Genomic DNA, 16,238 nt, shown 5'->3' with positions numbered 1-16,238 from the left:
TACAATATCCTCAAAAGTTTTCAAACCAACAAAACTCCAGGGAATGACGGAATTCCTATAGAATTCTACAAATTGTTCTGGCCTTTAATAAGCGATCCTTTTCTTAAATGCGTGAACGAAAGCTTTGAAAAAGGTGAAATGTCTTATTCTCAAAAACAAGCGGTAATTACTCTAATAGACTAGAAGTAACCAATGGTTAGGAATTGCAGGCTAGAACACTTTTGAGTGGAGGGATTTCCAAGAAAACTTTTGTTGGGTGTTGAAAGGGGTTTATTACTTTGGGTAGTTATAGTTATCTTAAAAAGAACGAATCTGTGTATTACTTCATTTCCGTATAGGTATCTTTGGAAAAAGTAGTCTTTTCCCTAAATTGTTATTTTAGTGAGCAAATGTTCGTTTGCGTGTCTATGTAAACATTTAGAACCGAGACTGCACAGTTTTGACTAAAAATCAATTGAAGAACTGGGATTAAAGGCCTGGTGAGCTTAAAGATACTGGGAAAGCTCTTAGTAATGAAATTAGTGTCTGTAGGGTAACTTAGAGGAGTCATCGATAGATCAAACATAATAAAACATTTTTATTTGAACAAAAACTCAGGAATTTTTCATGGAGAATTTCAACTCTATTACTTTACTTTAAAAGTAACATGTTTTTAGCAAAGAAATCAAAAGAATTTTAACCTCCAAAATGAAGTTTTACTAGAGATCTCAAAGTAATGTTATATTATCCATTTACAATGTAGAATATTTTTGTTTCTTACCAATCATAACAATTTCTTTTTACCTTTAATTTCTGATGTGTACCAATGCAAGAGAACATAAATCAACACAATAGTGTCCTCTAATGCAAATAATTCATGCGTCAACTTCTTAACTTTTAAGATCAACTTTTACACAGAATTTTCCACTGTCATTATAGGATGTTCTTTTTTTCTTCAATGAACCGTAACTATATCCGTTTGCTTTGAATGTCTAAAGGATACTAATGCAACATAACATAAGTGAACACTAATGTTTTCTAATGCAAATAATTCATGCATCATTTCCTTTAACTCCAAAGATGACGTTTTACAGAATCATGTTACATTTTCCATTACCATTATAGTGTGGTTATTTTGTCATCAACCATAATAATTTTCTTTTGCTTTGAGTGTCTAAAGGATACTTATGCCACAGAACATAACTCAACACAATATTTTCTGCTAATGTAAATAATTCATGCATCATTTTCTTTAACTTCCAAGCTTTACACAGAATCAATAACTAATGTTATATTTGCATTGTCATTAAAGAATGTTTTTTTTGGTTATCAACCATAACAATTTCCTTTTGCTTCTAATGTCTAAAGGATACTTATGGAAGAGAACATAAGTTAACACAATATTGTCTGACACAAATAATTCATGCATCATTTTCTTTAACTTCTAGGATGAAGTTTGACACAGAATCAATAACTAATGTTATATTTTCCACTGTCAGTAGGGCTTCTTTGATTTTATCCGAAGTGTCATGAATCGATAAGTTTACTTTGGCTAGTAAATTCTCCATCACATCAGTGAAGGCTGTAAGCCACACTTGTTTGCCTTCGATCTCAGCACATAACCGAGCAGTTGCACCCTTTTTTGCCCCTTTGACTTTCTGGCATGTGCTACAACTCGGGCATGTGAAGACAGGAGATTCAATTACATATGGCATCTTCTTTTTACAACTGTTGATTTGGCAGGTCATGAAAACACTCACTTTATCTGTACAGATGAATTCCTGTATTGTTACTGTTTTCTGGATATTGGTAACCAGCTGTGGTCCTTTAAGGTTGTCAAGATGCATGCTGATTTCTTTGATTGTTGTGTCACTTGTTGAACCAAGATGTGTGTGCCCATTGTAGTTCTTAACGCTTAGATCTGTGATCTCATAACTGTTTGAGTTTTTGCACTTTTCAATCATGTCATCCCACAAGTGGATTGTTGTATGACCAGTTTGGTCCTCAATGACACAGTCCTCTTTAACAAGGCCTGAGTTTCCATTTCTCTTTGTTACTTCTCTTGGTTTAGCATCTCCCATTGTGATTGTTCCTCTAACATTCACTCTCTGATTTCTGGTTAACGAGTTAACCTGACTGAGTGAGATTTGAATAGCATTACCATGTGGCAGGCTAGAGTTGCTTGGCACATTAGTTGATGGTTGTGTGCTTTCAAAGTGAATATCACCAGAATTAGCCTTGACAATAGTTGAGTGGTTGTTAACAAATATGTTGTTATCCTTTTCATTTGCATTTATTACTCAAATCGGTGTACCAGTGTTCTGGAACAGAAGTGCCTGTTGATGATTTTTACGATCGAAGCCAACTACTTTTGCAAATTTAGAAGTGGATGTTTGAAGGTCAAAGGTAAAATATTCATTTCCTGATTTTGCCTTCTTTATTGGTGATAGTTTGTGAATATAGCCAGGATCGGTATCTGAAGAGTAAATAATATTGATGAGTACAGTATCATATATTGGATTACAACTACTAGAGAGGAAGGGAGAAAGAAAGAGCATGTACTTCCCAAGGGTCTCAAGTATATTCATTTTAAAATGATATACTCATTTGTTTGGGAATTTTTCTGTAATATAGTTTTTAAAACAAATTATTTAAAAAATATTATGGGTATAAGATGGGTATAAGGTATAGGTATAAGATAATATTGGTGAAACTATAAGTACATGTAATAAGGGAACATAAAAAAGTTACTACTGTAAAAAGGGAACAAAAATTAAATAGTTATTAGATGTAAAATTGATGATGGGTCATAAGCCATTGCTTTCAGTAGGCCTCTAATGATTGATGTTAAGACACATTTGACATTTTGACAAGTTGATTCAAACGTTAATTTTGCATTTACCTTTTCGTTTTGATGCAGACATGGCCAGGAACACTGTGGGAAAAAAAAATTTAAAGTCTTGAATTTAGCAGAAGGATTGAGATTAATTTATTGCTAAAATGAGGAATTATTATTTTTTTAAATATCAGGTTAGAGCAATATCAAAGCAATATTGTTTAAATTGTATGTTTTTTTTCTTTTTATTATGCAAACAGGAGAATCTAAGATGTATATGATCATTCAAATAAGCATAACTTTGATAATTTTCTTTTCTTGTTTTGTTTGTGTGTTTGGGTTTTGTTGTGCTGACCCATATGCTCGAGGATAGTGTTTTAGATTTATAGTTCAATATTTCTGCATTTCAGTATCATGAGGTTGATGGGAATGGTAAGTGGCATCACTCAACTGATCAAGACGAGCTTCTTCAGCAATTCTGAATTTTAATTGAGGGTTCTTTTTAATGCTTGTGAGGCGATCTAATGTCATAGGCTCAATTACACAGGAGTCTAGGGTTTTTACTCTGCTTACTGCAACATATGTAAGTCCTGAAGTTTTCTCACTTGAGCCAATATTTATCCAAGCCTTTGGTAATGTTAAACCTTGACTTTTATGAATTGTTATGGCCCAAGCAAGCTTTAATGGTAGCTGTTGCCTTTGATGAATTTGGTCGAATGTTTGCAATGTAACTGTAATTGGGCAAATTGGAACAGAATTTGGCAATTGATTAATAAAAGAAGTACCTTTGTATTGGTCGAACTGAACTACAACAGCTATAGGTAGCATTGGAGGATAGTTGTTTTCTGCATATATAATGTCAACTACCTTCCCTGTTGCTCCATTACAAAGTCCCACCTCAGGCCATAAATTCATTGTAAGCATAACAATAGCATTTTTGGCAAGAACCAATTCAGGTACTAATCCAGACATTTCATCAGGAGGCAAACTTTTAGCAATGGAAGAAGAATGCCGAGTATGTATATGTGCTATTGGTTGTTTCAACTCCAACAATTTGATGTAATTGTAATTGGCCACTTCATTGTTGCTGTAATATAATCGAGTAGCATCACAAAATTCATTCAAGTTAGGAACTGCTGATGGTTGTCGAGTGAGCAACAACTTCCAGTCCTGTTCTGTTGAATCACCAGTTCTTAGACGTGTGAGAAGATCTCTGAAAATGCATTGTGCAGTATCTCTTCCTTGCACTCTCTGATTAACAGATAATTTAACTACTTTACAAAACAGCAAGTAAGCTAAATGGCCTTGTTCAGCTACAATTCCTGATGGCATATTGTGGAACAAAGGCTTATCTCCAACTGGAGGCAACTGTGCTGGGTCGCCAAAGAAAATGAAAGATATTCCACCAAAAATTTGATCTTGAATCCCTGTTGCTTGCCGGCAGCGTTTATCAATCCAACCAAGCAATGTCTGCCCCAACATGGAATACTCATCAATTAAGACATATTTGATATTTAGCAATTGCGCTTGCAATCTAGCTAGTGACTGCCCAGTTAAATCTTTCTTTCCTCTAGGGCCAACAGGGAGATTTAAAAGAGAGTGAATGGTAATACCATTTATGCTGAAGGCAGCTTTTCCAGTAGTGGCAGATACTACACAAGACCTCTGAAGTAAAGATTTAAATGCACTTATGAGATAACTTTTACCTGTACCTGCAACGCCATTGATTATTAGGTGTAGTGGGCATTTAGGAATTGGGCTGTCAAAATGTTCTTTAACTAAATCATATGCAAGAGATTGCATGCTGCTAAAAGTAGCAATATCTACTTCATCACCACTGCTCTGGCGATCGGTTGTGAAAGTTTGTTTCTGCTTCGTTAACCAGCTAGGCATTTCAGAGATTTGCTGATGTGTGTATGGGAAGGATGTTGTATGCCAATCATACTGTATCCGTTCTTCTTCCATGGAATCTGAGGTAGTTAAATTTAAGTCAGCCAAAATCATCCATTCTTCGCGCGAATGAGAAGATGGGCTAGGCTCATCAGAAGGCCCTTCATTTACAAATTCCTAAATATCTTCAAGTTTGCTATTCCAGTCTGGTACACTTTAGTGTGCATATTCAGTTTGGAGGAACTTTTCCCATTCTGAAATATAAACTTCATTACTGCCTTCTGTATCACCCCAAGCATTTTCTTGCCTTATCAACCATGGTTTATACTTTAGCAATTGGCACTTGCAATATAATCCAAAATGTGGGCCTTTAGGACTTGAGCTATATGTAGGAAACACTCTTGGAACAACATTTATAGGCTGGTTAGTTAGTTTGTTGTTGACAAGTTTATATTTGCTTGCAAAAGTTATAAAATTCATGTCTTTCAAGTTTCCTATCTGAGTAGTTTGATATTGTTGCCTTGTTGCATAAATATCAAGTAAAGAGTTTTTCGTTGCATAGTCAAGTGTTTTGGTGAGGTCAACTCTTCTTGATCCATTTAGATTTACAGAAATCACCTTAAAGGATGTACTTAAGAAATCGAGAGATAAGATATGATGCATAGTTTCTTGAGAAGAAAAGTCACGCTGACCTAATGCTTTCATTGCTGTCTGTTTTAGAATACTTCCAGCTGTGGCAGTATTGAGAGAATTAGACACAATAGTTCTGACAACATGCTTGAGGAGATTAGACCGTGATTCAGTTTTTGCAGCATACTTTGCTAAATATTCTACACATGCATGGTAGTCAATAACCGGTTGAATGTCACAATTGGCATGCCAACCTGGTAACTGAAGGCACTGGTGGTTGTTAAGTCTAGGATCATTCCTCTTACTAGCTACTGTCAGTTTGTATTTTTTGCTATTATCCTTTGTGTGAATAGGTTCAAAAAGCAATGTTGTTTTGTCACAGTTTTCCACTGGAAAATTAAATCTACACTTCAGTTCTGTCTCATTCACTCTGTTTCTCAAACAGTAACTTGTACTGCAACGAGTGTGCCTCTGAACACTGTTCAATAAATCAACATAATCATTGTCATTCATTGTACAATCAATATCTTCATATCTGACTTGGCAGCGGTGAACAGAAGGTTTTATCCAAACATCTTCATCAGGGGGATTTGGATTACATGTACTTAAGAGCCAATCAACATACTTGCAAATTCTGTCTGCTGCATTCTTTCCCTCCCTGATAATAACTACATCAGAATTTTCCTTGTTACTTTCTAAGTGAAGCTGTGATTTAAGAGCAATTTCACTTAAACGGCATAGGTCTGGATCATTTTTCAGTTTTGCTAAGCCATGGCAATGGATACTTCCTCTGGACTGATACTCAAATCTATACCAGTGCCACTTTGCATCTAGGGTGTCATACAGCCAATGCTTTATAAAGTTTTTTACGCGCTCGGTGAAAAACTAATCAACAATGTGTGGATTATTTATAACATTTTGATGCCGCACTTCTGATGGGTTGTCATTATTCGTGATATTGCTACCTAGTAAAGCATGCAACTCTGGCCAGTGCATGTCTGCTGCAGAGAGTGTAAAAAAGAAAGTTGGAGGTCCTGCATGTTGTATAATTGCCTTCAATTCTTCCTTGGCCTTATACCAATATGCATCTGATCCAGTAATATTTGCAATATACCATGATAGTTTTGACAATAAAAAATTGCTGCTATTATTTGTTATCATATCTCTAAGTTGCTCTAAAGTCAAATGCTGTTCACCTGGATTTTGCTTCAAAAATATTCCAGTTTGTTGGAGAATTTGTGAGCGTTGCAACATATTTAATGCCCAATAGGAAAATCTGGGATGTTCAGCAAAACGATAAATCCAATTCTTTTCTTTTCTCTCTCCAAACTTAATCAAGTGTTTTATCTTTTCTTTCAAAGATTCATTTCGGCAAACAGATAGATTAGTTGGGTCTCCTTGCCCATCAGGAAATAAAGTTGGGAAAGCCATTGTAGCTAAAAATGGAGTAGTATATTCATTTAAGGGCTCACTGCCTCTAGGAGGCCAATCAGTTGTGGCTGATAAGAGTTTCTCACGGATGGAATCATCTTCTTTCTTTTAATTAGAGTTAACAGGAAGAAAACTTGATGTTTCTGTATTATCATCATAAACAATGTCATCCCTCTCCCCTAAAGGTCCATGATCTTGACTACAGTTCAGGTTATCACTTATGACGGAATCGTCTGCTTCCACAGATAAAATATCTTTTGGTACATTGTTATCTGGTAGAGAATTTAATGCTTCATTATTGATCTTGACATCTGCATAATGAGGATTGAACTTTAAAAGCCAGTCTATGGCGTTTTCCACAGCTTTCCTTCTAACAGTCAAGTTCTTAGAGCAGTCATTACTCCCTTTAGTTTTGATTATAATTATTGACAAATCTTTTGAGAACCTTGGTAAAAGATTAGCCAGCTCAGTGATATTTTGAGGGAGATTTACACAATGTCCAGAGTAGCCTCTTTGCCCTCCTGGTTTTACATAAATATGCATAATAGGAAGGGTGCGAGCAATGAGCATTTCTTCCACTTGAGTCAGCCCCATAAGTTCATTTGGTACAGCTGAGGGTATCATGAAGTTTGCCTTAGAAAATTTCTTAGGGAATTCTTTATCTCGTGTGCACCTGGAACACTGGTAAACTTCCAATGCTTTAGGTGTCTTTAAGTGCCATGCTTCAAAACAAACTTTACACTGATAGATTGTGTATTTGTTTTCTTTGTGAAATGAAATAATATTTTTTTTGGCCCAGGGTTGTTCATGAAGAGAACCATATGCTTCAGAATCAAAATGTGCCAAATAGTCTTTCTTTGTAAGTGTTGATTTGGTACAATTGGAAACTTTCTTACTTTGCTTAGAAGTATACTGTTCACCAATGTGTTGTTTTCTTTTTAATTGGTAATTTCTTTGTTTTGTTTGAAGTCGGTTCTTGTAATGCTGTGGGGACTCAGTGAATTTTGATTTAAGATATTTTAATCTACCTCTACTTTTACCATTAGGTACAGTAGACACATAATGTAATCCTTCCGAGTATCCAATAAATGTTATCCTTGGAGTTTGATTACCAGAGGGTGGCATTATTGTTGTTCCATCAGGACATGAAAGTCTAGATTCGATTATATGAATAACACTGTTAAATTGGTTTACTACAGCTTGTATAATCAGGTTATCACACCAAGTGCCTGGGATGGCCATTGTTTGTAAATATGTCTGCCATGAATCAAAATTAACCACTGCAATTTCTATAAACAATTCAGGGTGCCTTTGCAAATAGGCAATTCCTGCTTGGCGTATTTCAATATGTTTTTCTGCAGTACCATAATACTGGTGGCTAAAAGAGTGAAAAAAACAATCCCCAGAACCTCCTACTTCTAGTGCCTGTAAACCTTTATCAGATAATCTAGTGATCAAGCAGTTATAATCAGAGGATGGGTCTGTTGAGTCTGAAGCAATCACGTCATTACATTGTTCATTTACAGGACTAATACCACCAGAAAGTGTAAAGGATTCCTCATTCTTCCTTTTCTTCTCTATTGTTTGAAATCCTTCAATTTTGGCCCTAGTTTCATCCATTGGGTTAAAACGTTCTACAGAAACATACAAAGCTGTGTGATAAACAACGGACTTTCATCTGAATACTTTAAGCTTGAACGTGGGGTACGACAGGGGGACCCGCTCTCTCCTTACCTCTTTGTAGTTACTATAGAAACATTAGCAATTGCGATTCGACAAAATAAAGATACAAAAGGTATCTCTATTGGGAGTGAGGAGACAAAAATTCTTCAATACACAGATGATACAACAGCAATACTTGCCGACACAAGCTCTGCTACTGCTCTTTTTAGGCTATTAGATGATTTCAAGATTGTCTCTGGCTTACAGATTAATTGTTTCAAAACGGAAGCTATGTGGATAGGTTCTTCAAGGAACTGCAAAGCACAGCCTTTTGGGATTAAATGGCCTAACAAACCGATAAAGGCTCTAGGAATTTATTACACGTATGATCAAAAATTGCTTATTGAAAAGAATTTCATAGAAAGATTAGACAGTATTAAAAACCTGACTAGAATTTGGTCCTCAAGAGGTCTTTCTATTTATGGCAAAATTACACTTATCAAATCTCTATCAATCCTGAAATTTGTTTATGTATCATCTTTAATACCTACCCCACAAGAATTTGTAAGTCAGTTAAACCAGTTATTATTTCAATTCTTCTAGGATGGTCCTGATAAAGTCCCATGTAGATCGGCGATAAATGAACACTCCAACGGAGGATTAAAGATGATTGATTTTGATAGCATGATAATATCGCTTCGATTGGCATGGCTAAAACAAATAGTTAGCTCAAATGATGGCACCTGAAAAAGGTATCTGACATATCACCTAGAACGCTTTGGCGGCCTTTTCTTGTTTCGTTGCAACTATGATGTTAGCATCCTTCCACTGAATATTTCTCTATTCTATCTAGAATTACTGCAGTGGTGGTCAAAATTTAGAGATATGTTCTGTGCAGAAAAAAACTGGCGTTATATTCTTTGTAATAACAAACAAATACCCATTAATAATAAAACAGTTTATTATAAAAGCTATTTCGAAGCTGGTGTAGTTCATATCAGCGATCTATCCTTTGATTTAAATAACAAAGATTCCTTTTCCCTAGTTTCTAACAGGATTTCGAAAACTAAGTTTTTAGTTTGGGCTGGTCTTCGACACTCCATTCCTTCCATTTTAAAAAATGGTACTCATAAATCAACAACAGGTGAACTTTCTCTAAAAATTGACGAAAATATATTTGATGTGACAAAGAAGAAATCTAAAGACTATTATACTTTACTTGTAAGCAGAAAGGCTCTTTTTCCAACTATTGTAAACAAGCTGCAAAATGAATTTCATTTTACACTCGAGGAAGTTAAACAAATTTTTACGATCCCGCATACTGTTGCTCTTGAAGCATATGTTAAGGCATTTCAATACAAAATTCTTAACTCCATTCTTTACACTAATGTTAAACTTTACAAAATTGGCTTTAAAATGAACGACTCGTGCTCATTTTGTTCATCTGAACCAGAAACGCTATATCACTTCCTGTATCTCTGTCCTTACTCGATAGATTTCTGGCGTGACTTCGAAGTATTCTGGCACCAACTTTTAAAGGAAAACATTCGACTTTCGTTGCAAGATGTTTTAGTTGGAATGATACCACAAAACTCCCCTTCTGCTAAGCTGCTAAACTATCTAATTATAATTGGGAAATTGTACTTATGGGATTGTAGAAGAAGTCAAATTCTTCCAAATATATGGATTTAAAAAGAAAATTGCTGTAAAATATGAAACGGAAAAATATATAAGTCTGCATAGTAAAAAAACAAAGGATTTCTTTGAAGCTAAATGGATAGTGTCGCCTCTTGTAAAAGCTTAATTATTTAAAGGTGTTAATATGCATTCACTTTCTGTATGTTGACCTATGTAACACTAATTAATATGTTATTTACATTATATTTTGTAAATATTTAGTTATAGTTTGTTGGAATTTTTTTTTGGTTACCGTCTATTGTTAGTGATATTGGTGTTTTTAGTGTTGTAATAACATTAGTTGTAGTATTATTAGTACTAATTAGTTGTATTATATTATTAGTATTAGTACTATTAGTTGTTATTATAATTATGTAGGTAAGTAACTAATTTGCTGCATTAATATCAATTTGTTTCAATAAAGAAAAAAAAAGTCCAAAAAAAAATAAAAAAATAATGACATTTGCTTTGTTTTTTAGCTTTTTTCTATTACTTTTGAATATTATGAAATTTGTTTTATTAATATTTAAATTTTTATATTTTATTAATATTTTTAGTTCTTGATTCAGAATTTTGTATAGAGTCTACATCATGGTGATTTATACAATCAGGGTGGCAAAGTAGGGGTCCCTTAGATGCTATTTTGTATTTAAAATGTTTGTTGGTAAAGTCAAATGAAACAAGTCTATGACTGATTTTTCAGTGCATAAAATAGACACATATATACCATTAAATTATTGTCAATAAATTTGTCACTCATAACAATATTTATCACAGTAAGCATGCATCAATTAGATTTTTTTAAAAGGTATGTCTGAACAAACATTTTGTGTGAGATATATAATTGAACATGTTAAATCATACTATTGCTGATTTGTGGAATTGGTTGAAGATCTTTAATGGGGGAGGTACCCAACCCTTTGCATAGTTTTGATTGCATTTGTTTTGTTTTTGTTTGTGTGTAAACCACCCAGCTCCCTGCAGACTCTCCTGGAAATTCAAACTTTGCTTCCTGGACAAGTGAAGTTCCAACTGTACTTGTCCACACCTGAATTCTAGTTATCCTTACATCCCAACCCATACTGTTGGGTTGTCTAATTCTAACCCCAACTCCAATCCGCAAGGTGCTCTTTTGCATGTACAATTAACTCTTGAAATTGATCACATGATAAGTTGTTGTGCCAGTTTGCAAAGCGGATGCTTTGGCAACTCGGGTGTTTTACTTAATTATACCATCCACTGTCACAAAAATCATTTGCAACCTTAGTAGTGCCAAGAATTATATTATTCATGCTCGCTTTCTTGATAGAAATCTTGAGTTCATTATCTAATTGTTTAATAGAAATAAATATTAGCATGAGGTGGCACAAGCAAAGAGAATTTTCATTTTGAACATCAAAGTAAGCAACAGAGCTATCAATAAGGGCTGTACCCCTTAGCACCGGTTACGGCTGAACATGTTGGATGGGTCCTTGATGTTATGGTTGAACTTTGCTGTTGTAGGTTTAATTCATCCATAAAGTAACAAATTTGTGACAGGTGTGGAGATCAAGGCTACACTTGAATGAAAACTTAATGGCAGCCCTGAGCAAGTTGTTTTCTTTTTTAAGTCTTGGTACTTTCTAAATGAAATAGAAAACAACATGTTCTCCGTGATTCCATTGATTTATAGAACCACTCATGAAAATTTTGAAGAACTTGAAAAAAGTTAGAAACACTCGGCTAATAGCTCCTGTTCCAGCAGCATTTCAATTTCTCCCAAAAGTTCACTCATGCTTCCACAACTTGATAGAAAAATTGTATGTGCTTAATTTGTATTGCTTAATTTTATAGTGGTGATAAAATAGAGTATGACTTAGCAATTTTAATGTTCTTAAATTGAGTCATTGTTTAATTAATTATCATGTCTTTGTTAATTTCATTCATTTTAAGAACAAAGTGAATACTTAATGTGGTTTTATAGAGATCTCTTGTCATGAGTTGATTTTGTTTTGGACAGGTTCTTTCCTTTACCAGAAACTTGGCTGGTTTGGTAAGGCAAAATTTTCAGGGTATTCCAATTTCAGCTCAGGGACAATCAAATGAATCAGATGTCCCAGCTTTAAGCACTGGGAACAACCCAAAGGGGCAGGTTTACAATTTCAATGTGGTGTTATTGGATCCCAGTGATGATTCAATTCCCAGGGGTACTGTCAGGCAAGATCTTAACACTGGCAGGATTGTCCAGATATCTTTGGGTAGGGGAACACAAGAAGCAGGAGCACTGAGAGCCCTGAATGGTGCCTTCCCTTTCCTCAGAGGAGCAACCACAAAGTAAGTCTAAAATCCAAAGCAGTTTCTTAAATTTTAATCACTACCAGCAAGGTGTCTTCATTTTACCATTTTATTTCGCTCAAACTTAATTCAAATTGACATCAAATTCTCTAACAAGATACAACAACAGTTTCATATAGCAGAAAAATGCATTGGCCACATTGATAACATCTGATGATAACTGTAGTAACCTGGCAGTATGTACATTGCTTTTAATAATGAGATTAGTCCAGCCAAGACAAGAAGATCAGCACCCAATTAAAGACAGACTCTGATGGACAAAATCTTTGGAAACTCTAATTAAAACAATCACCCTGTTTTCAGCAATTTTTTTTTTCAGCTCTGTAGTATTGGTCTACAGTATGAAATAAATTGAAACACTTTATTCATGGGTAATATTACTCTGCCTTTTAGTGATGGAGAGTACTGCTTTGAAATTCTCGCGACTGATAAAAGCTCGAGAAACGTGTTGATCCCTGCTGTCTGGCCATCTTCAGGGTTTTCTGCCAGGGAATTGAAGAAAGTGTGTGGCCAGGGTGCACTGTACCTGCGCTTAATAGAGAGCAGCCCTAGTGATCATGAGGTACTCATTCATATTTACATTTAAATATATTTTTTTTATAAGTTTACAAAATAAGCTCACAGGTGTTCTGCTGAAAAATGTCCATGCATAGTGTTTAACACAAACCTAGTACATTTTGTCTGAATGCTGAATGCCTGAATGTTTAAGAAACAAATAAGTGCAAATGAAGAGATGTTTCTAAAAAAAAAATTATAGGCACAAGTAATCATGACACCTTTGTGTAGAATTAAGCTAACTGTAGACAGTAAACTTGAACAAATAAACTAAATCCCTTACTTCTCTTATTCCTCTGATTTCTTTTTTTATATACAATAATTTTTTTAGATAACAAAGTTTTGTTTTTTCTCTACAGGATCGGCCACCTAGACCATCAGCATCACGAGGAGGTGGGTGTGAATTTGTTATATCAATTGAATAATGTATGTAAATCAGTATTAAAATTCTGATGCTGCAATGTCAAGTAAAATAACTATGGCTACTCAGATGCCAGGGTTTAAATGGTTCAATTGCACTTACTTCATAAAATGTTTCGACATCTTTTTTAAAGGACGGAAATCAAGCCGAGGCTTATCATTTAGGCAAGGCTATCTTCCTCAAGGTAATTGAATTTTCCATTGCATTCAAGCCAACATTTAAACCAATGCGATATTAAATCTCATGCCCATACTTTTCTGGAAGCTTACTTGAAATTTTCCTGAAGGTTGACCCATGAGATTTTCTCTCTTGGCACTCAAGTTAGGGGAGCACCTACAGGGGCCTAATCATCAATATCTTGGTGGTCAGAATGACCAAGCTAGGTACAAGAGAGTACTTGCTCACAGGGGCCCCTAATTATTACATGTTACCACGAGACTTTACTGATGCCGATGAGGGCGATTCTTGAAGGAAACCCAGCAAGTTTAACCAACTTAATGCCGTTGATTGATTGTACAGGATCCAGATATCTAGATTTTGTAGTCAGTCTCCAACTTGTTAAGTTAAGAATCAATGGTGTGAACTAATTTCTCCTTGAATGAATGGCTTCTTGACTAGTAATCTTCTCTCACATTGCAACAGCACTTTGAAAGGTTCAATATCACTGTGAATACTCTTTCCTTTTCTGGTTGGTAAATAGTGGCCACAGCCCAAGGTACAGCCTCTGGATCTGGGGGAGGACAGCAGGCAGATTCCAGGGTAAGGGGTGTAAGCAATAGATCCACCTCCACTCGTACTGCCACAATCCATGCTAGTAGTGTAGATGGAATAAACAGTTATCACAACAGCTCTAGCAGCATAAGGGCACATCCACCGACCAGCCCAACCTTGACAAACACTAATGACACAGGTACAGGTAGGTCAGGGGTTGTGCCAGGGAGGCATACCAGAGTGGGATCTACAACCCACACTATATTGACACGAATTGTAACATCCAATGTGGACACTGTTCAATCAAGGGCAGGGATTGTGTCAGGTAGGCGTAACAGATTAGGATCTCCACCCCTTACTACATCAACATGCATTGTTACAGTCAATGCTGATACTTTTCAGTCAGGGGCAGGGAATGTGTCAGGTAGGCATAACAGAGTAGGATCTCCACCCCGTACCACATCGACTCGCACTGTGACAACCAATGCTGATACTGTTCAGTCGGGGGGATGGATTGTGTCAGGTAGGTGTGACAGATTAGGATCTCCACCCCGTACTACATCGACACGCACTGTGACAACCAATAGTGATACTGTTCAGTCGGGGCGGGGATTGTGTTGGGTAGGCGTGACAGATCAGGATCTCCACCCCATACTACATCGACACGCACTGTGACAACCAATAGTGATACTGTTCAGTCGGGGGCGGGGATTGTGTTGGGTAGGCGTGACAGATCAGGATCTCCACCCCATACTACATCGACACTCCCAGTGACAACCAATGGTAATACTGCTCAGTCAGGGGCAGGGATTGTGTCAGGTAGGCATAACAGATTAGGCTCTCCCCCCTGTACTACATCAACACGCACTGTGATAACCAGTGGTGACACTGCTCAGTCAGGGGCAGGGATTATGTCAGGTAGGCATAACAGATTAGGATCTCTACCCCATACCACATCGACACGCACTGTGACAACCAATGCTGATACTGCTCAGTCGGGGGCAGGGATTGTGTCAGGTAGGCGTAACAGAGTAGGATCTCCACCCCGTACTACATTGACACACACTGTGACAACCAATGGTGATACTGTTCAGTCGGGGGCAGGGATTGTGTCAGGTAGGCGTAACAGAGTAGGATCTCCACCCCGTGCTACATCGACACACAGTGACAACCAATGGTGATACTGTTCAGTCGGGGGCAGGGATTGTGTCAGGTAGGCGTAACAGATTAGGATCTCCACCCCGTACTACATCGACACACACTGTGACAACCAATGGTGATACTGTTCAGTCGGGGGCAGGGATTGTGTCAGGGAGGCGTAACAGATTAGGATCTCCACCCCGTACTACATCGACACACACTGTGACAACCAATGGTGATACTGTTCAGTCGGGGGCAGGGATTGTGTCAGGGAGGCGTAACAGATTAGGATCTCCACCCCGTACTACATCGACACACACTGTGACAACCAATGGTGATACTGTTCAGTCGGGGGCAGGGATTGTGTCAGGTAGGCATAACAGATTAGCATCTCCACCCCGTACTACATCAACACGCACTGTGACAACCAATGGTGATACTGTTCAGTCGGGGGCAGGGATTGTGTCAGGTAGGCATAACAGATTAGCATCTCCACCCCGTACTACATCAACACGCACTGTGACAACCAATGGTGATACTGTTCAGTCGGGGGCAGGTGTGATGAACGCTCAATGATCTATTGTAGTCTTACCGCAGTATTACGTAGTTCCGTTCTAATCAAAGGAACAATTCAGCCTTATAGTTTCTGTACGTGCACGTAGCTATTAGATTTGCCAGTTGTATCCTCGCTTTCACCACAAACGCAAGTCACCTAAGTTGAAGAAGTTAAAAGTGACCGCCTAGTGAAGCCAAAGCAGTCTACCTTTAGAGGCAAGCGTAGGACTGATATGTAAGTGTTGTCTTTACCTTTTAATAGTTAGTTTCCACAGAATTCTCAGTTAGTTTTCTTATCGATCGTATCTTATTAGTTACTGCAATTCCGTATATAGACTTGCTGTTTTCTACTGCCCTGCAGTCATAAGGTTTAGGTTAGTTTCTAGTTTCGTCGCAGTTTAGTGTAAGTTAAGTACA

At 36.8% G+C, this 16,238-nt stretch overlaps 3 protein-coding genes across 4 annotated transcripts in view; 1 reads left to right on the top strand and 2 right to left on the bottom strand.

Moving 5' to 3' along the window:
- Positions 1–1,398: 1,398 nt before the first annotated feature.
- On the bottom strand, positions 1,399–2,652 carry LOC145500929 (uncharacterized). Its single transcript, XM_081480483.1, has one exon. The coding sequence runs from the start codon at positions 2,058–2,060 to the stop codon at positions 1,401–1,403; it is 660 nt and encodes a 219-aa protein (XP_081336609.1). The 5' UTR covers positions 2,061–2,652; the 3' UTR covers positions 1,399–1,400.
- A 553-nt stretch (positions 2,653–3,205) lies between these two features.
- Positions 3,206–4,708, bottom strand: LOC145501538 (ATP-dependent DNA helicase Pif1-like). Its single transcript, XM_081480996.1, has one exon. The coding sequence runs from the start codon at positions 4,706–4,708 to the stop codon at positions 3,206–3,208; it is 1,503 nt and encodes a 500-aa protein (XP_081337122.1).
- An 8,202-nt stretch (positions 4,709–12,910) lies between these two features.
- Positions 12,911–16,238, top strand: part of LOC145501014 (uncharacterized) — a 16,732-nt gene continuing 13,404 nt past the window's right edge. Inside the window, exons 1-4 of one of the 2 annotated variants that reach the window (XM_081480581.1) lie at positions 12,911–13,001; positions 13,354–13,387; positions 13,549–13,599; positions 14,125–14,174. In XM_081480581.1, coding sequence (XP_081336707.1) covers positions 12,997–13,001; positions 13,354–13,387; positions 13,549–13,599; positions 14,125–14,174 — 140 coding nt within the window. In that variant the 5' untranslated portion in view covers positions 12,911–12,996. Of the gene's footprint in view, positions 13,002–13,353; positions 13,388–13,548; positions 13,600–14,115; positions 14,175–16,238 lie in introns of both variants that reach the window. The other variant, XM_081480580.1, reaches the window with a different exon arrangement.

Source organism: Orbicella franksi, chromosome 10 (genome assembly GCF_964199315.1).
Source record: "Orbicella franksi chromosome 10, jaOrbFran1.1, whole genome shotgun sequence".
Taxonomy (NCBI): Eukaryota; Metazoa; Cnidaria; class Anthozoa; order Scleractinia; family Merulinidae; genus Orbicella; species Orbicella franksi.
The sequence above is the reverse complement of the archived record's forward strand: the minus strand, read 5'-3'. Positions and strand labels throughout refer to the sequence as shown.